The 23556-nt window shown below is 43.3% G+C and overlaps 1 protein-coding gene across 18 annotated transcripts in view; it reads left to right on the plus strand.

Annotated features, from left to right (window-relative positions):
• The window catches only part of ABI3BP (ABI family member 3 binding protein), a 1784442-nt gene that overhangs the window by 1606742 nt on the left and 154144 nt on the right, over nt 1-23556 (plus strand). For all 18 annotated transcript variants that reach the window (XM_086934483.1, XM_086934484.1, XM_086934487.1 and 15 more), the window contains one exon: nt 13955-14063. In XM_086934483.1, coding sequence (XP_086790609.1) covers nt 13955-14063 — 109 coding nt within the window. The remainder of the gene's footprint in view (nt 1-13954; nt 14064-23556) is intronic.

A 23556-nucleotide genomic window follows, 5' to 3' on the forward strand; every position in this document is an offset into this window, starting at 1 on the left:
CAGAGGCACCCTGATCTACCGACCCCCTGGACCACGCACGCAATTCAGCGAGGACATCGCCGACTTCGTCAGCCCGCATGCCCTCCCCTCCGCTGACTACATCCTCCTGGGGGACCTCAACTTCCACCTGGAGAACAACAACGACCGCAACACCACCACCCTGCTGGACAACCTCGCCAACCTGGGACTCAAGCAACTGGTGTCCACCCCCACCCACCTCGCCGGACACACACTCGACGCAGTCTTCTCTTCCAGCACAGACATCGACTTCAGCCACGCCACAGAGCTCCAATGGACGGACCACAGCTGCGTCCACTTCACCTTCAAGAGAACGACGTCCCACCACCACCAGCAACAGGCCGCCCGCAGAAGCTGGAACAAGATCACAGCAGACCAGCTCGCCACCTCCCTGAGCCAGCACCCTCCTGCCAGCTCAGCGAACCCCAGCCAGGCCGCCGACAACCTCACGAAGTGGATCAGCATCTGCGCGGACGAGCTCGCCCCGCTGAGGACCCCGCCCAGCAGACCCGGAAGCAAGAAAGCCCCGTGGTTCTCCGACGAACTCAAGAGCTCCAAGAAGAACTGCCGAGCCCTCGAGAAAGTCTGGAGAAGGGAACCCACACCGGACAACAGGACCTCCTTCAAGCTTGCCACCCGGAAGCACCACCAGCTGATCCGCGCCGCCAAGAAAACAGCATTCAAGGAACGGTTGGACAACAACGCACACAACTGCAAGGAACTCTTCAACATCGTGAAAGAGCTTTCCAACCCCAGCGCAGGAAACAACGACATCACCCCATCGCAAGACCTCTGCAACTCCCTTGCTTCATACTTCCACAACAAGATCGCGGACATACACAACAGCTTCAACAACCAACCAACGCACACCATGACCGAACAACCACCCCCCACCACCACCCTTCACGCCTGGACCCCGATCAGCACCGAAGACACCATCCGCACGATGAACTCCATTCACTCCGGATCACCGACCGACCCCTGCCCTCACCACGTCTTCAACAAGGCCGACGCTGTCATCGCACCCCACCTGCGAGACATCATCAACACATCATTCGACACCGCCACCTTCCCAGAGAGCTGGAAACACGCCGAACTCAGCGCCCTACTCAAGAAACCAACAGCGGACCCCAACGAACTCAAGAACTACCGCCCCATCTCGCTCCTCCCGTTTCCAGCCAAAGTCATCGAGAAGACCGTCAACAAGCAGATGGCCGCCTTCCTCGAGACGAACGGATCCCTCGACCCCTCACAGTCTGGCTTCCGAGCCAACCACAGCACCGAGACCGCCCTCATCGCCGCCACCGATGACATCCGAGCCCTGATGGACAATGGAGAAACAGCGGCCCTCATCCTCCTAGACCTCTCCGCGGCATTCGACACGGTCTGCCACCGCACCCTAGTACAGCGCCTCAGCAACATCGGAATCCAGGACAAAGCGCTGGAATGGATCATCTCCTTCCTCGACGGAAGAACACAGAGAGTCCGCCTACCACCGTACAAGTCAGAGGCCTCCGAAGTCATCTGCGGCGTCCCTCAAGGATCATCTCTGAGGCCCACCCTCTTCAACGTCTACATGAGCCCCCTCGCGGCCATCGTACGCAAACACAACCTCAGCATAATCTCCTACGCCGACGACACCCAGCTGATCCTCTCCCTGACCAACGACCCCGCCTTCGCCAGAGCCAACCTGCACGAAGGGATGAAAGAGGTAGCCGAGTGGATGACGACCAGCCGCCTGAAACTGAACTCTGACAAGACGGAGGTCCTCATCCTGGGCTCTTCCCCCTCCGCCTGGGACGACTCCTGGTGGCCTCCCGCCCTGGGCACCGCACCCAAACCGACAGACCATGCACGCAACCTGGGATTCATCCTGGACTCCTTCCTCTCCATGACCAGGCAAGTCAACAACGTCTCCTCGGCGTGCTTCAACATCCTACGCATGCTACGGAAGATCTTCCGGTGGATCCCCACCGAGACCAGGAAGACCGTCACCCAGGCCCTCGTCACCAGCCGACTGGACTACGGCAACGCCCTCTACGCCGGTACCACCGCCAAGCTCCAGAAGAGACTCCAGCGGATCCAGAACGCCTCAGCCAGACTCATCCTCGACATCCCACGAACCAGCCACATCACCGGACATCTGAGAGACCTTCACTGGCTCCCCGTCAACAAAAGAATCACCTTCCGCCTCCTCACCCACGCACACAAAGCCCTACACGACCAAGGCCCGAGCTACCTCAACAGCCGGATCAACTTCTACGCTCCCAAACGCCACCTCCGATCAGCCAACCACGCCCTCGCCGCCGTCCCCCGCATCCGAAGAGCGACTACAGGAGGAAGGTCCTTCTCCTACCTGGCCGCCAAGACCTGGAACTCCCTCCCGACCGACCTGCGCCTGACCCAAGACCACCTCTCCTTCAGGAAGAAGCTGAAGACCTGGCTGTTCGAGCAGTAGCGGCACCCCCCCCCCCCCCCCCCCCAGCGCCTTGAGACCCTACGGGTATGTAGCGCGCTCTATAAGTGTCACTGATTGATTGATTGATTGATTGAATAGTACTGGAATGTCCCAGGCTATTGTACATCTGTGTGAGTCTGGCTGATGAATAGCACCATTGGCTGTTTCATACTCCAAAGTTATGGCTGATTCATTTCCAATCGATGAAACAAGCTACTTTGTGGCCAATGTTCCAATAAGAGCTTTCTACCATAACCCCCTTATATCTAGATGCAATCAAGAAGCTAGATAAGAGATAGTCTCCAAATGTGTAGAATGAAATCTAAACTGTTCCGATTTGCCTGTGTTCCACATTTGCGTAAATAATTGTCTATGCAATAAATCATCTATTGCACAAGTTGCTGTTTTGGATTTCAATATTTGACTCTCAACTCTGGGTTCTCCCCTCTGTGAAGAAATTCATTTGATCATCCAATATCTGCTTGGGGTTTGTCTCGGAGTTCCTCGTATGTTCTGCTAGACCAGTGGGCAGTTCAGTTAGTATTCCGTTTCTGTGTGTCAGAGTTCTAGAATAATTGTTTTCCCTCTTGTGCTGCTTCCTTTGTCTCTTCTTCTTGGATTGGAATGCTATCACGCTTTCTTTTTTGTGGAGCGCTTGTGTAAGTTTAACATTTGAAATAGAGTTATGACTGTGTCTTCATATGACAGTACAATCCATACATCAGATCTCTTGGTAATTTGGTCTTTAGACATGATTTTTGTGGACCTTAGCTTGTAGTTTATTTCTCTAAGATCCAAGTGTCCTCGTGCTCTTGAAATCCATAATGGTGTAATGCATTGGTTTTTGTAAATTAACTTATGGCACACAGTAATGTCCTTGTTTTCATAGACAGTTGTTTTGCTTAATTTGAGGTCAATCTGTAATTCTGAAGCTATAAGAGAGAGAGAGTGATTAAAAAATTGCATTTTGTTACAGTTAACAGGGAAGTGTTCAGAATTAGTTTTACTCTTCAATGATATAACTTGCTTTTTTGCCTGGCTTTGTATGTGGTCATTGCATCGTACCCAACGTCTGAGTACAATTATACTTCTAGAAAGTCAAGTTGAGATGTCTTCATCCAAATAGTTTCTTGCATCGGTCAGCACTTCTACTGTGTAGTTTATGTCACTCATGAAGAGCAGTTTTTATATTATTCTGGTCATGTCGTGTCTGGAGGGTTGCTCACAACCATGGCAAAGGTGTCGAAGAGTTTGCTCAGGGATTTATGAGCCACAGAAAAATAGAAGTGGTGACAGATAATTTCCTGTGTGGTTTCGCTGATGGGTTTATACGTTTGATGGCTTCAAGAGAATATGTATTTTACTCTACTGTGCATGTTTTCTGATGTGTTGTCAGTGTGAAGTAACTATTATACATTTACAAAATAGATACTAGCTGGATATAATTGTCTAGTTATTGTTAATCAAGATAATATATGCTATGTTATGTTACCAAAATTTGTTAAGCACACGTACCCTTAGGTGTCTTGCCTCTGTCTACTCCTGAGCAGAATGGAGCCTAGTCTTTGACGAGCCACTTTTTTAGCTCTTTCCTGAAAGAGGTAAGGGTGGGCAACACTCTCATGTAGGGTGGCAGATTGCTCCACAGTTTACTCCCCCCGCGGACTTTTGAGAATATGGAGGTGGTCATAAGGTTTGCTTCTAGTGACTCAAGCTGCCTACCCGCCGTAAAGATCTGAAAGGAATTTTTCAAAAACTCTGTGCCCATATTGTGCAAGGCCTTCTAGGCTAAGCACAGAGCCTTAAATTTAATACAGCTTTTTACTGGGAGCCAATGCAACTTCCGAATTATTTTGGTAACTGACATGAATTTAGGGGGCCCGGTGAGTATACTGTCAGACGCATTCTGTACCATCTAAAGCTTGCCTTACATGTATGCAGTAATCAGCAGTGAAGATAATGAAATGTTTACAATCTCTTTAAAGACCAAGGAATGGTTGCAGACTCTGTGTCCATAACTACTTGTGTCTTCATTCAAGTATTGCTGGAAGCAGAAAAGGTTAAAGCCAATATCTGATGGAGTGGTGTGGCTCACTGGTTAGAGGCGGCAGACCCGGAAGCCGAGAACGGCCCGGGACCAGGGTTCAATTCCCGACGCGGCAGGGTCGTGGACCAGGGTCAACGGACTCGATAATTCTCGCCTCAGTGCCTACTCTAACCAGGGATCACACTTGGCAACTCTGGGCATTAAGCTTGCCTCATCTCTACAACGGCCCCCCACAGACGCCGGGGATGCCTGGTTTCACCTTGGAGATACCCAGAAGGGACCATCTCACAGGGAAAGCCAGGACGGGTTCCTCAGCGGTCTTCAGCGCCAGGACACCCCGAGATGGGGTAACAGTGCACTTTACAAGTATCATCATTACATTACATTACATTTACATTACATTACATTTCACCAGTGGTACATGAAATCATAGCGTATAATCCACTGATTCGTAGTTAATCAAGTTAGATCCCAAATTCACGCTTTACTTTCCCCAAATCCAAAGATCCCAAATCCAACCATTACTTTTGCATGACACCCTCCACTTTATGATGCTTTTGGCTGACAAACTTCACTTTTGGATGGACCACTTCAACATGGCCGCCATACAGAGTCATCCTAAAATGAACAATGTACTTATACCTACATTTCCCACCCCCTTTCCTTTTTCTGGGACAACTCCTTGCTCACCCCTTTCCCAAACACACATCCCTTTTCCAGCCTACAAACTTTAGACCCTGATCTTTTGCATGATTCATGACCATACCACTAACTCAACTTCTTTCCAGTGTATTAGGAGTGAAGTTCTGTCAAAGTAAGAGCCCTGACAGGACAATGAGGTAGGGGTTTAGAGACAATATACAATCAAGTATCAGGGGGTACGAGGAAGGGTCTGAGAGTGAATGAAGGTATAAACAGCCTGAATGGGACTGCAAAGCATGTGTGTGCTGGAAGCAAGGTCTGCCAGATACAGCCACTCAGTGTCACTGATAAAGTGTCTTTGGAAGTGCAGTACAATGAGGGTCTTCTTGTAGTTTTGCATTTCTCACCAGGGAAAGGAAGGCAAATTGTAAAATGCTTTAGTACAAGTCCTTTAAAATGGTAGGTCCGCCTCTGACTCCATTGCACGTTGCCCCTGGTGAATAGGCATGTGAAAACAGAAAGGCTACTACTTTCTGTTCACATAACTCATCCTAGTGTGCATATTAGCCCTTGGCTTGGGTTCCAATCCATGCTGACTGAATTATGTGGTCGTAGGAGTCCTCAAAAGGACTGTTCTTGGCAGCAAACAAAAAGCTGAGCATTTTTACTTGCCCAGTATGCCACAGCATTAAGAATCTGCTGAGAGCATGCTTGGTTAGTAAGTACAGATGTGTAGCACAAAATGCAATGAGAGTCTTCTGGATTCTAGGGATGGAGGGATTATTAGAAAAGCGAGAAATGTGTTTCCTATAGGGGTTCTTAAGCCTAGAATTACTCCTCATTTAACCAAGTTTGCTGCATGTGGTGTAGTCTAAGGAGGACTTATAGGCACAGCAGATGAAGTGCTCTGCTGGTCTTCACTCAAGGTAGTGCAGAAGTAAAATTTGAGATCATCTGGCATCAGGGTCATCGTATACCTGCTTCTCCCCAATAGTTGCTGTCAGTAGGAAAAGCCCATTACAGGGGAATGCAGTCTTTCCAACCCAATGGGGCTTGAGCACCACCCCGTGTTCGCTCCTACTTTTCAAAAGTTTGCCGAGAGATTCGCTGACCACTTGACACCAGAGTAGGGTGAACCTCCTTAGATCTGGAAGACTTCCATGAAGTCACTAGACACCTGACTTCACAGTGCAATCCAGACTGAACAGCTATTCCTCTTTTTATACACTTCAGCATGTGAGGTATTCCAGTGCCTGGTGCTCCATAATTTCAGGGCCTTCTGTACACATTAGCTCGCCCAGTGAGCTCTCCTACAGACAGAAGCGTGTTGATCTCCATGGATGGAGGCGGAAGCGGCACTGTAGTTGAATGGCTCCTTCTCCATTACAGTGCACTGACTCCTTTGCCTCTCTTAGCTCTGTTTTGGTTGGAGAAAAGGAATCCAGAGTAGGTTGTGGGAAAAGTAGCACCATTCCTACTGAAAGCTGAAACAGTCCTGTACTTGGAGAGAGAGGCAGCCCACAGACACAACATGCAAGGGAGTTCCCTAATGAGCCTCAAACCTCCCTGAATAGAGTCTACCATTGCACACATTCTAAAACTAGGTAAGCTAATTTGAATGAAAGGTTTTGACTGTTTGATATGGGTACCTTATGTTTGAATTTATCTCGCCTTCACACTGACATATCTGGTCTAGGTTTCCTAAACGCTGTCATGCATCTTGAGAGAGGTTTTCTGTCAGCTGAAAGCAGGATCCCAGATGTATCTTCCCTCTTCTGCCAGGGAGCGAATGTCCTCCCTCATTGCTAAAGCAGAGGCCTCTGAAAACATGTGTGTGGTTGACGGACAACCTGTGTAACAGCATTAAAATGCATCTTGCACACCTTCTTAATCTTCGTAGCAGTGGCGTTGTGAATCTACCTTCCAACCCTACTTTAGCAGCTACAGCGGGTGTGTCGTTCTTTTATAGCCTTTTTCTGTCTGCTGTTTGGCAAACAAAAGCTCGTCAATATTGAAATACGTTGATCCACTGCTTGGCCAACCCTCTTAAAATTGGTTATCCAATGGGTCTTTTTGTGAGACTGAAAGGTGATGGGAGTTAGCACTTGGTCAAACACTTATAATTAACAATGTAACCAATCTGCCCACACAATAAGGACCATGAATCAGTAAATAAAGTTAGAAAGTTGTATTACAAATTATCAGTTAGGTTAATGTGAAAGGTACAAAATAACAACTGGATAGCCAGACCTCCTGAAGAAGGTCAAGCGCATCAGTATGAGACAAACAAGAAGTTAATTCACAGCAATGCAAAGAATTAACTGCAGAATCTGATGCTCTGAGAAGAGTCTTCGGTCTTTTCTCCTTAACATGAGTAATATCTAAAGTCCTCAAATCTAGAGTCTAAAACTAATGAGGATGGTTATGTCTAAAAGGATCTAAATAAAAAGCTTTGTATACAGGAAAGTGGTTGGAAGGTGTCAACATTTCAGAAGCTCAGTCAAGAGTCTTCTAGGGATATGGAAATACGTTTTAGCATAAGCCACACTCAGCAAAGAGTTCAAGAGGGGAGAGTAGAGGTCTGTCCCTCTCAAGGTCCAATTCAAAAAGAGGCCAACATCATCCTGTGAGAGCAATAGTTAATACCACAAAAATCATCTGGGTAACACCCATTGATCAATAATTGTGTGTTTTTTTAATATTTCACTACCTCCACATCATACTTCTCACACTCTTGCATACAACCTACCCAAATTATAAGCCTTATTTTTAGTAAAAATATCACCTCCTTTTTACAAATAATTTTGTATATAATAATTCAATCTGTTAACAAAATCAAAACAATTCATAACATCTTTCTACTGAAGAAACCACAGAAGTAATTGTACTAGATTATCTACTCCTATATGCAGTAGTTCTATTTCTTCAGCTCAATTTTACTTTGAATTATAGACAAAGAATCACGTATCATTTTGTTTACAGTACATATATGATAATGGACAACCAAAGTCAGATGGTGCCTCTAACAGTGAATCTCCAACGTAAAGACATAAGCATAGAAAATTATTATAAATAGTACTAAAACAATACAATAAAAAGAAGTTGTTGATACAGCGTCCTAAAGAGCGTTTTTGGCACCACCACTCATTATTTCACAAATTAAGCACTATGGCAAACACTTATTATCAGCATCAATATGAAAATGAATGGTTGTGCCGTCTGCAGAAGTCTAAAGCCTATGCTAAAAGAAACTCTGCAGACAGTGCTTTTATGAGGTGGAACAAAACAAATGCATCTCATCAGTGCTGGAATTGGAAAAAATGTACTCTGGAAAGCCAAAATTTGGGTTTAAGGCATGGCAGTAGAAAAGGGATGGAGTCGCGAGGAGCAGAGTCATGTAAGCAGAGTTCGCCAGTCATGTTACACTTTTTTTTAACTCTGCCACAAGGATAGGCAATCATATACCAATGGGATTTGCCATAATCCCCCTCCACCATCTGGGCAAGGAAACATCAGACTATACAAGGACAGTGATGTGGAGGAATTAATGCACTAACATTAACAATAGGACACAATAAATGTAATCCTATTCTCTTGTCCAAAGTTCCTATCAATTTATATTTATTTGTGATAAGGCACATACCAACACTGATTCCAAATGGAACAATTAGTAAATTCTGGTAATTGTTATTAGATACATGTAGACATCAAACAATACATGACATATATCAATACAAACATAAATAAATATAATAAATAATTGGCACAACCACAAAAAATTACATACAATCAATAGGACATACTACTACACATAATTCTATATTCCTTCCTACCCCAAACTAGGAGTTTCGTGTTTGCTATATTACTAACAGCATTTCACTATGAGGTAATCCTGTACACACAAGAGGTAATAAACTTCTACCTCTGAATCCATCCACAGTGTGTATGTACAATTTTTGAACGAAAAAATCTTTCATTCAATGGATCACTCTTTGTTCATGCGGTCGACTTCTTTCAGCCTTATTCATCTGGGCCCCATCAGGGCAAGGGTACAAGGAACAAACCTAAAAAAATATTAAATAAACTCACCATCAGTTGCCTACATCTACATTTAGTCAATGTGTTGATGAACCTTCTAAGATAAATACAACAAAATATAATAATTAAATAAAAAATGTCAAGGTTTGTACATATGCCCCAAAGGGAAAGCATCCTCCTACCAAGCACCAAACTTGCACCAAACTACTACATTGCATGCTTCCCATAGTCTGTGGTAATCTCCTTTAAATTAAGTGGCTGCCCCAGGTACTTTCTCTAGGCGACTCCACAATATTGGATGTAAAATCACAGTTTCAATCCATTTACTTTAAAATGCACTGAGCAACCTCTCCACCGTACAACCATGTGTCTGTGCTATATCTTGTCCTGATCAAACCCACCAGTTCGAGGGGGCAAAAAAGACCACTTATATCGCCCAGACAGGCAGCACTGGATATCAAACTACAGCCACGTTACCTGGACAGTCTCCGTGGGTATATGTGTTACTTGCAGTTATCGACAATCTGGAAAAGTAATAATCAAACTACTGTCATCCATTCACTGATCAGAAAACCAATACTCTTGCAAGGCTGACTATCTACAGTCAGGAGAGGTAAAGGCACAAGAAAACCATTGTGTACCTGTCTCCTCTTAAGGACAACATATCCTCTTCTGCGCACTGAGTGTCATCTTAATGAAACCCCCACAAATGGAGAAAATCACTGCATGCCCTCTCGGTGTGCTGTAGCATAGACAACGGGGATCTACGATTATAAAACCCGGAAGTACTTTGCGGGCAACCCCATCCCCTATTTCACAATCTGGCTCTTACCTTCACACCATCACCAACGTATGCGAATGAACAGCCACCTTCTATGCTGTTCTACACGATCGAGTAAGCCGAGTGGTAGACGCGGTCTAAATAACTTTGCGCTGGTTGACTCACGATCATGTGCAAATCACGAGTCATAAAGGTAAAAGTAATACTACTTCTTTCGAACATCGTTTCTAGTGGGTAGCTTCATGATACTACTACGGGCAATGCACCAAGGGCCAGATGTAGGTAATTCTGATTTACCTACTTTTAAATACCGAATCATACCGATTCTGTATTTAAGAGTAGGTAAATTGGAAGTAGGCAGATGTAGGTAATTTTTATTTTTCAATTACCGATTCTGTAAGATTCGGTATTTACCGAATCGGTAAATACCGAATCAGTATTTCCCATTGATTCCTATGGGCCTTGAAGGTCATAGGAATCAATGGGAAATACCGAATCAGTATTTACAGATTCGGTAAATACCGAATCCTGGCAGGGGGAACGGGGTGTCATTTTGACACCTTGTAGCACCCCAATTGCAGGCTTGTGTGCCATGTGGCACACATACATGCCCTAAGGGCATGTCTGTGTGTCACATGGCATAGGTGTACATGCACAGATGTGCATGTACACTGGAATTCGGTATTTTACCACCCAATAGGATTGGGTGGTAAAATAAGAATTCCTAAGGGCCTGTGGCACTGCAAACTGTGCCACCTACATCTGGAAATACCGATTCGGTAAATATTCTGAGTCGGTATTTTACCGAATCTGTAAATTTACTGAATCGGTAAATTTACAGATTCGGTCAAATTCGGGCCCCCTACATCTCAAAAACCAATTACCGGTCGGTAACGGCCGAAATCGGCTGTTACCGACCGGTAATTGGCGACCTACATCTGGCCCCAAGTCTTCCCTATTCAAAATGTAACTTCCCCTTAAATGGCTACTTGACCTAAAAATTAAATATGCATCAAAACTCGCGCTCACCATCCACAATTACCAAATAAACTCAACTAATATAACCAAACACCCCACTTCATCAGCACATCAAGAGCGCAGGGTCAGCCTACTTTAGCTGAACAGCAGTATACAGGACACAATCATAAAAATGTGTGTTATGCTAAACAACTAGCAAGTACACAACAGTTATTCAAGAGGCACAACATTATCAGCAGTGTATTATTTTACGCTAAGCAAGTAAGGTACAGTTATTCAATTGGAAAAAACATTATCAACAGTGAGCACATATTGTATATAGTAACAGCATGTTCATGCAGGTGCTACATTACTTATGCATCAATATGTAGCAGAGGGTAGCTTCCAACAGCCTCTACACTAACTGCCTACTTATTACCCAAAATAGTTACATTTCTCTGAGCCCAGCTATGTCACACATGTTATTCAGATAAGTTACACCCAAACAGAAGGATCCCTTCAGTCCTATCCTCGAAGTTCTAAAGGTGCTGTACTCTCACTGTGATGGGATAACTTCCCTAACTGTAGTGTGTTCAGTCATATTAAGGTCCAAATGTCATCATGGTCATTAAGACCTTGGACAGCCGTCCTATATTTCTCGATCATGCGTGCCCTGAGTTTATTAAGGGTCACCTGTAGATTCACTCAATTGCTCAGCACTGACAATTGAATGTCATTCTCATCATGGTTGTACTGTTGATAATGTTGAACCAACGGGGCACCCTGTGTATTGCATTGCACTCGAGATTTATGCTGCAAAATGCACATTTTTCACGGGTTAAGTTTTCTGCCCTATGTAAAATATTTTCACATCGACATGTCGTTTCGTTTCAAAAACTTTATTCGATTCAGAAAAGAAGAATCATAAAAGTCAAACAATTACATACAGACATCGACATGTCAAACAATAAATAACATTTTTGGTGTTGCAGTTTAAAAAAATGTATTGAACATGTTTCTTGCCATTAAGAATAATGGCTTTTGAATCATTTGTCATGGGTCAAGCTACACAGTTGGTACACCCAAAGTGCCCAATCAATGGTGTAAATCCCATCATTCCTCTTAGATCCTTTCTACTTGGTGCTGGTTGTGTTGCTTTGACCAAGTATTGTTGAAGGTTCTTTCCTTTGCAGAAAACCGACAAAGGTTTTGGAATGCCTAGATGGGTCACCAGCCTCCAATTGTGCAAGATTATATTTTTAATGTTGTTTGCCTTGGGGTTGTAAGTTAGTATACAAGTCAAAGGATTCAAATCGGGTTTCACCCTGTGGGTCAATAAATATTCTCTTGGAGTAAACTACGCTCGTTTGAGTGCTGCTGTCACCAATTTTTAGGGGTACCCTCTCTTAGTCATTTATGTTGCAATGTGTTTGATTACCCATTGCACAGGAAATCCCTCTGTTGCGGGAACCAAAGGGATTCCCTGTCCCTCTCAACAGCCTCTGGAGCTGGGGAAGAGCTTCCCCAGGTCCCGAGGCTGTTCTCCTGGTTTTCCTGAAATGACGATCTGCGATCAGTTTCACTTTCTATGTGCTCAGGGGGCTATCTCAGCCCCCCAGGCACGTAGAAAGACAGGAGAGGTACCACTGGAAAGGTGAGAATCTCCCTAGTGGATCACTGCTTGGTGATCACCCATGGAGGGCGATCCCCAAGCAAGGATACACCCACTAGGCACCAGGGAGGGGAAGCAGCCCTTTGGGAAAGGGCCTTTGCTCCCCCCTAATTGTTTTGGGCAATACATTCTTTCTGCCCCCCCTGGGGGCAGATGGGGGCAATAGTCCCCAATCTGCACCCCGGGGGCAGAAAGCCAACTAGAAAACAGGGATTTTTGTTTTTTATTGATGTTGGATTGGGGGCTGCCCAAACATGGAAAAGTCCCCCCAGAGAAATTCTAGTCTTTCTGCCCCCCGAGTGGCAGAAGGGGGCAGTAGCCACCAATCTGACCCCTGGGGGGGACAGAGAGCCCACTAGAAACCAGGTTTGTTTTGTAGTGATGTAGGGGTTGGGGCTGCCCAAAATGGGCATGGCAATGCCCCCACCCCAGAGAAATTCCAGTCTTTCAGCCCCCCTGGAGACCTATTGCGCTGCCCTACGCCAAATTCCCATAAATCTGGCCCTCAGTGTTTAACTTGTCAAATTTGCCAGTGAGTCAAAGACAGAGGTCAAATGTCGGGCTGCTTATTATTTTAACTTGGGATTGGTGTTCACTTTTCTTTCTCTGACTACAAAGTGAGAAGGGTTTTTTAACTATGTGACAATGTAGGATGTGTTTTTTTTAAATATACAACAAATGTAAAAAGTTGTAAATGAACTGTATGGATCCAGCAGAAAGGAAAGAAAAAATTAAGCACTTTTATTTAAATTCTGAAGTGTGCTGGAAACAGAGTTATTATTAGTATCCAAACAAATCAAGAGCTTACTTGGTGCTGGATGTACAAATGACAAATATTACCAGAAACTCGATTTCGGCACATCATTAATTGATTGCTATCTAGTGATATCAATAAAACTGTATGTCTGTGCAAGTGCAGTGGCCATTTCAATGGAAAATGTGTTTTCTGTAAATGACAGCGTGCTTCCACATGATGTTTTAGGCACATTAAAAATCCTCGCGTATCACGTCTTTTAAATGTAGGTGGGTCACAGAAGTTTGTTTTTCTAAAAAGTGGATCTTGGTTCTAAAAATTGTGGGAACCACTGCTCTAGAGTGAGGAATCTGCTGGGTGACAAACACAAGAACGCATTGATGGTAAGTTGAGTAATTAAAATAGGAGGAAATCAAGTGTAGGACCAATGATACAAAAATAGTTTAAACAAATACACAATCATTTGTCAGCACCACACTTTAAATATTATTGAAAATAACTGTTTAAAACCTGGGGATTATTATTAAGTATAATTTATAGAAGATCAGTTTAAGGTTGATTCTTTTTGTTCTCTTGCTTACATTTAGAGTACAAAGTTATTTCTAAAGAGAACGGAGCGCCATCTGGAAAGGATCAGTCTATTTTAACAACAAATCAAACACATTCCACAGTGGAGAACCTAAAACCGAACACAAGGTAACGTTTTCTGATTGTTCTCATCACATGTATGCTTCAGACTGGAGCAGTTTCTGCATGCCATTGTAAGTGTGAGGAAGATAACTCAGGGTAAGACTCTCCATCCCCCCCCCTCAGGGCTGTAATGCTTAGCTGTCCATGTCTGGGCTGAAACATAGACTTCATGAAGGATGGACCCTTGGCACACTGACTCAGCAATACTCCTTCACTGAGCGCGGCAGATTGGAGGAGCTTCTTTCTTCCTACTTGGAAATATTGTCCTCGGTTGTTTGGTGACTGCAGACTTACTCTGAATGCTGTTTTGCCTGTCTCTTCTAAAGATAGGTTGTTTAGGGGCCCAATGACTATCAGAGGGGCAGGCTGCCTCGCTGAGGCTTGTTCTATTGAAGAAAGATTTGCAGGGCATAAGTCACTTGCCTGTGATTTGCAACCATAGGGTCGCATGATATAGTGGTTGCCCTGGGGGACAGGTGTTGCGAATGATATAAAGTCTCTGCTAACACCAAATAAAAGTAGATATAGTTTGAATTGCCTCAGCCGGTGTATATCATATCTGGAAATTTGCCACTTTATAAAGAATCTGTCAATGAGGAATGTGTTTCGTGTCCAGGGTTTCAGGGATAGTGCGTACGTGGGATGTTCAACTGCCCAGATCCTAGTGGCTATCAGGTGGTTATTGGAGAGTGCACTGCTGCCTTCACTGGATGGAAGCGTGAGTCCTCTGGTTGGTTCTCTGACAGAGTAAGGAGGCCAAAAATGAAGATATATGCAATTGCTGTTGTTACAGCGTCTTGCTCTCTTCTCATTGTGAAAGAACAGGAAGGCGCTATGATAGAGAGTAAACGTATTGAAGACAATCAGGCCAAGGAGGCTATGAGACCTCCTCAACATGCTAAACATGGCAATTGTGTACTAAACATAGGATTACTGTGGTGCAAGCACAGGAGTCTGATTTAAATAGCAATGATGGAAGAAGATTGCTGTTGTGTCCGTCTAGTGTTTATAGTGGGGAAGCAGAATGAAACTCAGCTGAACGATGTGCAATGTTCTTGAAAGTGAATGGATTTACGTTTTATGTATGTATTCATAAAATAAGTCACATTTATGACACATTAAAGTTGGACTGCTGTGATAATCATAGGCAGGAAATCCTATATTTTAGTCTTAATAGCTTGTGTGCTCATATTGGCACGTATATATTCAGTGGGAGAAACTCCATATGCCCTACAAAAAATCCCCACACTTTTTTTTAACTCTTTGGACCCCAGTATTTTGGCTCTGCTGGCACTTTAAAATCAGATGTCCTTCACTTTCAATACAGGCCTGTTTTGAAATGAGTTAGACCGTAGCCTACGAAGTGGCTACAGGCGGCAGAGGGCTCGTGCAAATTGTGCAAATTGTTGTCCTTGGAGCCCAAAGTCCTAGTTTGGTCCCATTGTACTTTGGAGCTCCATAAAGAATATTGGTGATAACAGATGCCCAAGAATCAACGAGACCCAGGTAAAATATATTTAAGGTGCCTGGTACCTTCCTGGCAACATTTGCAGATTTCCCACCCTTTGAGAAACTTTGCTTTGGTAATCTGCAAATGCTACCTGATGTAATGGTTCTCACCTTTGGTTCTGCAGAGGCGTCACGAAACTGAAGAGAAGTCCACGACTTCCCACCACTACCTATTGGAAATGAGTAGTGTCATTCAACAATGTTAATGCGGGGGAAGAAGGGAAACAAAACAAGGAAAATAAGGGAAATATCCCTCGACGCTTTACAAACTCCACAGGTCTTCTTAGCAATAATGGCTGAAATAATAGAGACAATAAGTTAGAAGGAAGATTAATTATTCTAAGGACTTCACTAAAAAAGATGGTTACCTTGATTTTCCCTCCCTAATCGTGGAAATGGAGATACAGGGTGCTATGCTAGACCAAGGATTTAACTGTAAAGAAAACAGACCGTAAGTACACTCATGTATGACATTCCCCAATATGTCTAATCTAACAGACTAAATGTCCCACCTGTACTACCCATGTGTCAGCAACATAAATGTCCTGTGGATAGTGTCATCAACATTAATGTTCTGTGGATAATAGCTGTGCGTCTAATACAGTCCAAAATAATAAGGGGGTGAGAGACCCGCCTACCTGCAAGTCCGGCCCACTGACTCCGAGCGAAATGTGCAGGGGATATCCGGTCACAGAAAATAGCAAAGGACCGAAATCCAAGGTACAAGAAGAGCAGGATCCAGAGAAACGGCAATATATATTTCAAGGCAGAATCCAGTGACGAGAAATTCCGAGTCCACAGTCCGGACGCGGGGAAGTGAGGGGACGCAACGAAAACCGGAAGTGAAACGCCGGATGCACCAACAACTAGAATGCGAAGCGCTGTTCCACTAGGAGAGTCAGGTTTTAAATCCTTGGGCATGCGCATTCCAGAGCCGCCATTTGGATAGTTCTATAGGCGGCGGCGGTGGCAGCAATCATGACACCTGACCTCTAGGAGTCCAAATTGGTTACAGTCTTTATGTATTGTACTTGACAAGAGACTTGGGGCCTGATGTACAACCTTTTTTGCACTCGCAAACAGGAGATCGGCCAGTCTGAGACCGCAAAAAAGGGTAATGGCATGTACAAATGCCATTTTGAGAGTCACTGACTTGCAAAATATTGTTTGTGACTCTCGCAATTAGCCAGGGGCGTCCCTTCCTAATAGCGAGACTCACTGCCATGGGCTATTATTTTGCGACCGCAAAATACTCACAGTTTACCACCTACTTCATGTAGGTGGTAAGCCACTCGCAAACGGGAAGGGGTCCACAGGGCACCCCTTACCCTTTGTGAGTGTGTGAGAAAATATTTTTTAAGAGCAGGCAGGCAGATTTATTTGCGTGCGGGGAACATGTAGTTCAAAAAATAATTCACAACTACTCCTGAGAATTTATGACTGGAACAATTTCCCTGTGAGACGTTTGAATCCTCTGTGAAATCCCTGGTAATCAGAATTTAACTTGAAATGCAAAGAAGAACTTAAGGGCCCCATTATGAGTTTGGAGGAGCTGGACCGACCCATTCCCACATCGCCAAAGCTGTGGTTGAACCACCCACTAGTTTAAGAGTTCCTCAAAACCGCTGCACCACCACTAGGGATCTCTGATCCCTGGCGGTTGCGTTGGTCCCAGGGTGGCTCGACCACCCTGGTCCTAATACGGATGTCAGAAGACCGGCACCGAGGTGCCCCGCGAGTCTGGAAGTCTGTTGACCACCAGACTTGAAATCAGGCCCTAAGGGAGTAGAATTCTAACTATGTTTTCTGAATAGGACACCATATAAATAAGGCTTTGTTCTGCTTATGTACCAGCAAAGATGGTGTGCTTTCTATCCATTCTATTCATCGTCTAAAGTATGTTTAATATTTTTAATATTATAGTGTTACTTCAAATCATTTTCATTCAGTATGAGATGCAATTATTTCCAGTGATGGACGTTTAAAATTGGATCACAATGTTTCTCGTTGATTTCACGAGGCCTCATGTCACTAGTAGGTAAACTGACCTTACCTTTTACACTTAATATTTCACTTAGGCTGGAGACACTCAAACTATCTTCTGGGTTGATCACAGTGCTGATGAAGGCCTGGCTGTATCATGTGGATGTAAAATAACGATCTACAATTTCATAAAAATAAAACTGATATTCTTTTTTGCAGTAGCCTGAAACATATTTGATCAACAGAAGCTCGCCCTGAGACACTAAGACCTTGTTGAACTCCATTTGATTCCGTCTGCAATTTTGGAGTTTAGGCATTCAGCTTGATTTTGCATTATGAGGTAATGCTCATATGGTGGTTGTTTCCCTGGCTTGCGTCTTCCAAATCTGAATGCTCCAGAAAGTGGCTCCCTTCCTTCTCAAGGAGGTGTATAGTTCAATCAAAGCCTTATTGATAACTGCTTGGTTAAACTGCAATAACTATTTTTATCTGGGTCTACCTAATTACCCAACATGCTGAATTGGCCAGGGAACACTGCTGCCCAATTGCCCGCTAACCTCCTGAGGTACCAAGATATTACATCAGTTATATCTTGCTGCACAGGCTATCAGTCAGGCAGTGAATCCATCTCAAATCGATATGCATAGTCCATAAAGCACTACTTGGTGCCGGATATACTTTTCCCACGACCTGATCCCAAACGTACATTCTTAATCAATCATATTATTCCACATTGAAAGACCTACTTCCAACCACTCATTTCAGCAAGAATCTCTCAGGTGTCAAGACGTTCCCATCCAGGTTGCCCTCCTTTGAAATAGCCTCATTTAGAGCACTTGCAAGGTGTACAAATATTTGAGGCTTTCCGTCAGCTAAAGACATTGCTTTTTCTTAAATAAACTCAGGGCAGTGGAATGTATCTGTTAGACTGTGGAGAACTCTATAAAACAGTTGGATATACCATAAAATGCCAAGTCGCATATTACATTCTTTGGACTTCACTTTGAATTGTTTCTGCAGAGGTTAAAGAAAAATAACGTTGGAGAAATTAAACAGAAATAAAGTAAAGCCAGATAAATCAGCTGGATAATGAATTGTAGCGAAATTGGAGAAAGTCATGCCTGTACCATGAAATGGAAAGATCTTCACGTCATATGTAGTGCAATTTAATGGCTAGAACTTCTATAATACAGCTGAATTGCATATATGCATTCACAAAATAAGCTTAATAATGAGCTTTGTCGTCTTGCAAAGCCTACATGATTTACAAGTATGTCGCAATTATGATTAGAACATTAATTGGAATTTTATGCTTGGGGAGTAAATTACTTTCCTTGAAATTCAGTTTGCAACTACCGCCTTCAGACTACTTCTTTGTAGCCTAGGTGGCCCCATAGAATCAATCAATCAGATATTTGTAAAGCGCACTACTCACCCGTGAGGGTCTCAAGGCACTTTTGGGGGGGGGGGGGGGCTGCTACTGCTCGAATGGCCAGACAAAACCTAAAAAGGAACATCCTCGATAAAAAGAAAAGAAGTCAAGGGATCGGGCAACTTACCTCAAAAGCAGTTTCAATAGCATCACTTTAGGGGGTCATTTTGATATTTTTTGTTGTACTATCACAATCCAGGAACTGATTTACAGCAACCGCCACCCGTGATATTGCCACAAGTTTTTCAATAAATGGGGACTATAAAGGATGAGTACATTTATTAAACACAAACACTACTCAATACTGTGCAACAATTTACAAATAAACATAAGCTGTTGGAATTACTTCGTGAAATTGCATAACATTTCCACCCCTCCCGCTGGGGGGTGGGGTCTAGTACCACCACTCCCATGTATGCACTTCATCTTGCCCCCTAATGCAATAGGTTCACTATAACCTGAAGTGAGGGCCTTGCCCACTGGCACCATCTCAGTGCGACCCAGTCCATTATCTCAGCAAGCATTTAAAATGAGCACACCTGCCATGGTGACACATAACCCTGACGGAGCATCTCATACTGACCATTCAGTATACACCTCTACATCTTAGTGGCTAACAGTCTGGGTTGTTCTTCACCTAACACAGTAGCAAGAATACATGTTTGGGCATCTCTTAGAAATGAGCATAAGTATTATGCAGACGTTTAGAATACGCACTCTTTTTCAGCAGAAGCTCACAACTTCTGCCCAATCCAGTGCTGTACTCAAGTTAAATGAACATGTGGGAGGAGTCAAAGCCCTCTCGAAGTGAAGCTTTTCAAAGGTCATTTTTTCTGTTGCTTACATAGGGTCTGAGCCGACAACTGCACTGTCATGCCAGACCTAGACAATACATTCTCCTCTGCCTTTTTGGCACACTTTTTGATTTAATAGGTGATCAACTGTTACAAAATATATGTACAGGATGGATTGTATATTCAAGTGTTCATTTACATAGAGACACATTTGCAGAGCCATATTTTCAGTTGCTGGGGCCTATGATTTATGAAAGTTACGAGCATCCATATGACAAAAGTGCCAGAATATACGCATGAAATTCACCCAGCAACACATTTTGTGTCGATTGCGGTTTTAGCATTGCATAGGTAGCAGGTTTTAAACAGTTAATCACCCTGGCAACCACCAAAGTGCTCTTTGTGTATACAATAAGAATAATCTGTCGGAAACGGAAATTTGGCAGAAAATGACTCTGACATATTACATGTTCGCTGCATAACCTTTTTAAACCAAGCCATCTAAACCTCATATGCTATTCCTTTAACGCCGATATGTTTCCACTGTAGTCCTCACAACCAATATCATATGACATTAATGTGAGAATGAGATTTCAAGATTGCTACCAATTTCTTAACAAAAAAGCATTAATAAACTACACTACGCAGAACATATCAGATTTTTTCTCACTTCATCTAAAGGATTTAATACATATATTTAATGGATTATGGTTGCCAAAGATCAATGTGCTATAGCAATTTTCCATTAAGGAGAATACCGTTTTGAGCAATTCACATCAAAGCAATCCACACAGTTACTTTTGTTACTGCCTCTGTCCTTGTTGAATTCAAGAATCCTAGTCCCTCTATAGCTGTTGCCGCTAGTATTACTAATAGGAGACAATGGCTGCTGGATATATTACATGAGTTTTTCCGAACCTTCGACTATTTCTCTGTAATGTGCATCATTGGACTTGCAGGAAAAAATAACCTTGTTGTTTTTACATGAAAGTGGCTGTAGAGGCATCTACCTGCCTTCGTATTAAAGATTCCGATTATTCAGAACTCCAACAAGACTATAGGAGTTTGTACTTTTCTTTTGGTCCATTTAAAATAAAATGCATTAGCGAACATTTTACAAATCCAAATGTGATGTACCTATGACTCACTGAAACACCTATAGGACGGTCCACAAGGACCTTAGACAAATGTATAATGAGCTTGTACGTCTTGCGCATCTTGTACGTTTTCACTAATTCACCAGTTCACAAGCATTACCTTGTGCTTATGCAAGATTCAAGGGCTAACATCAAGAAACTCAAAAAAATATTTTGAACACAAAGAAAAATATTAAGTTTGCGCATGTGCAAAATGTACCAATCACAGAATCAGTAAAGAGTAAGCACTGAAAATATTTGTCATGGATAAAGAATGGGAGAAAAGGGTCTATTTGCATATGCAAAATAGGAGAGCCCGAGGACAGGCACTATTAGTAGTGGAACCCCCATGTAAGAGGCAAAGTCCAGAGAAATTCTACAGTTTAATGAAGCGAAAAAAAAATTATGTTTCCAATTTTTAACTAGTCACGTAAGCGTGAAATTTCACAGAATAGCTCAAATTTCACCACCTCAGGCATAAAAAAAACCTCTCTAGCTTCACAGTCTCAAGTATGTACTGAAACAGCCCGACGTCTCTGTAGGGTACCAGGATAGATAGACAAACGGAATGATCATTTTTAGGCAACCCTCAGTCTCTGGATAAGTGTTCCAAACGGCAGTATTTTAAGAGTTACGATGTCTGGTTCTATAATGGAATGTGGAGTGTCAAATGTGCTAGTTAACATCAGTTGGCTGCCCCGCTATTGCGGTCTCTGTTCATTGCAAGACACTTTCTCTCATCCCAAAGAGGTGGATATTGAAATCGAGACAGAGTTCCAAAATGGTGTTAGTAGTGGGCATTCCAAGAACATGTGTAAGTCCGAAGCATCTGCCAAACCACATTTAGGGCATAAAACATGCGTGTTATCTGTAAACTTCGACAGGCGTTGGGGGGAATAGTAGGCCCTATGTAGAGTGAACAAATGATTGCGGCGTAACCAAGATGGTTTTACTATGCTCCACATAATTTTAAATGATTCATGCCACATATTCTCAACACTAATACCAGTCATATGTATAGACCATAGCTGATCTGGTAATAGGAACTCACCCTCTGCTTCATCCAATATCATATTGTACCATAATGAGACTTCTTTCTGAAATGGGAGTCTATCAGTTAGTAGTGACACTAATGTGATATCGCCTCCTATCTGAAATCTACCTTTAACACGTGACCTTGCATTTGCCCAACTTTGGATTTGGAGATATTTGAACCTAGAAAACCTAGGCCCCACTTTTGAGCTTAAAATCTCCCATGGTAGTAAACTTCCTTCAACAAAGATGTCCCCCCTAATTACCATGCCAGCCTCACGTAATGGTCTTGCAAGACTATCCAGAAGCCAGCTCGGAGAGCCAGGAGAGTTCCATAGTGGGGCTTTAGCAGAATAGTAGTCAATTTTAAGGGTACACCTAAGTTTAGTCCATGTTCTGCATGCATCTCTGAGCACCTTTAGTTTTATTTTCTTAAAAAACTTGGGATCCCCAAATTTAAACAAAAATTCATGATCTGCCACTTTTTCTCCTCTAAGTAATGCAGCAAACATGTGTCCACAGGCCAAATTTATAGGGGATTTTAACAGCATCCTGACATGGGACATTTGAAAAGCCCACCCATAAAGTTGTAAATCAGGAGCAGCCAAACCTCCCTTCTCTCTACGACGCCTGATCTTCTTCCACGAGATTCTTGGGTTATGGTTATTCCAAATAAAAGAACGTATATCACTTTGGAGCTTGGTTAACATTTTGGAATCAAAAAAAAGGGGAATGGTATTGAATAAAAACGTGATCTTGGGTAAGATCGTCATTTTCACTAGATTAGATCTACCCAATAGAGATAGCGGCAAGGTGGACCATGATTTCATTTGCCTATGACATTCTTTAGATATGAGCGAAAAATTTGCTGGAGCAATCTCATCTATGTTTTTATATATATTCAAACCCAAGTATCGAAGGACTGAACTTATCTGGGCTCCCACTACGGGCTCAGGGTCATTCCAGACCATAATGTCTGTCTTGGCTGTGTTAACCTCATATCCTGATACTGCTCCAAACTCTTTAGCCAACATAATTAGTGTTGGAAATGCTGATCTTAACTCGGATGTAAAAATAAGAAGGTCATCTGCATATAAAGCGACCTTCCTCTCCCACCCTTCAAACACAAAAGATTTGATATTACTATTGTCTCGAATTTTTTGTGCAAAAGGCTCTATACAAAGATCGAACAGGAGGGGGGAGAGGGGGCATCCCTGTCGGGTTCCCCGAGTGATATTAAAAGGGTCCGATGGTTCGCCATTAACAAGTAAAGATGCGGATGGGTTCTTATACAGGAGTTTGATTGTACGTCTAAATTTGCTACCTAAATTAAATTTTTCTAGTACCTCTGACAAGTAAACCCAATTAACTCTATCAAATGCCTTGGTTGCATCCAAGGTCATTACAGCTAGAGGAAGTGATGTCACCGTCGCCATATCAATAGCACCTATTAGATCATATGTCAGTTCATATAGTTGCCGCCCCCTTACAAAACCCTTTTGATCCGTGTGCAAGATGTTTGTTGCAACTGCGCCTAACCTATTCGCAAGTACAGAAGTAAAGATTTTGTAGTCTGTGTTCAGAATGGAAATTGGTCTATAAGACCCACAGTT

Source organism: Lissotriton vulgaris, chromosome 8 (assembly GCF_964263255.1).
Source record: "Lissotriton vulgaris chromosome 8, aLisVul1.2, whole genome shotgun sequence".
NCBI classification, from domain to species: domain Eukaryota; kingdom Metazoa; phylum Chordata; class Amphibia; order Caudata; family Salamandridae; genus Lissotriton; species Lissotriton vulgaris.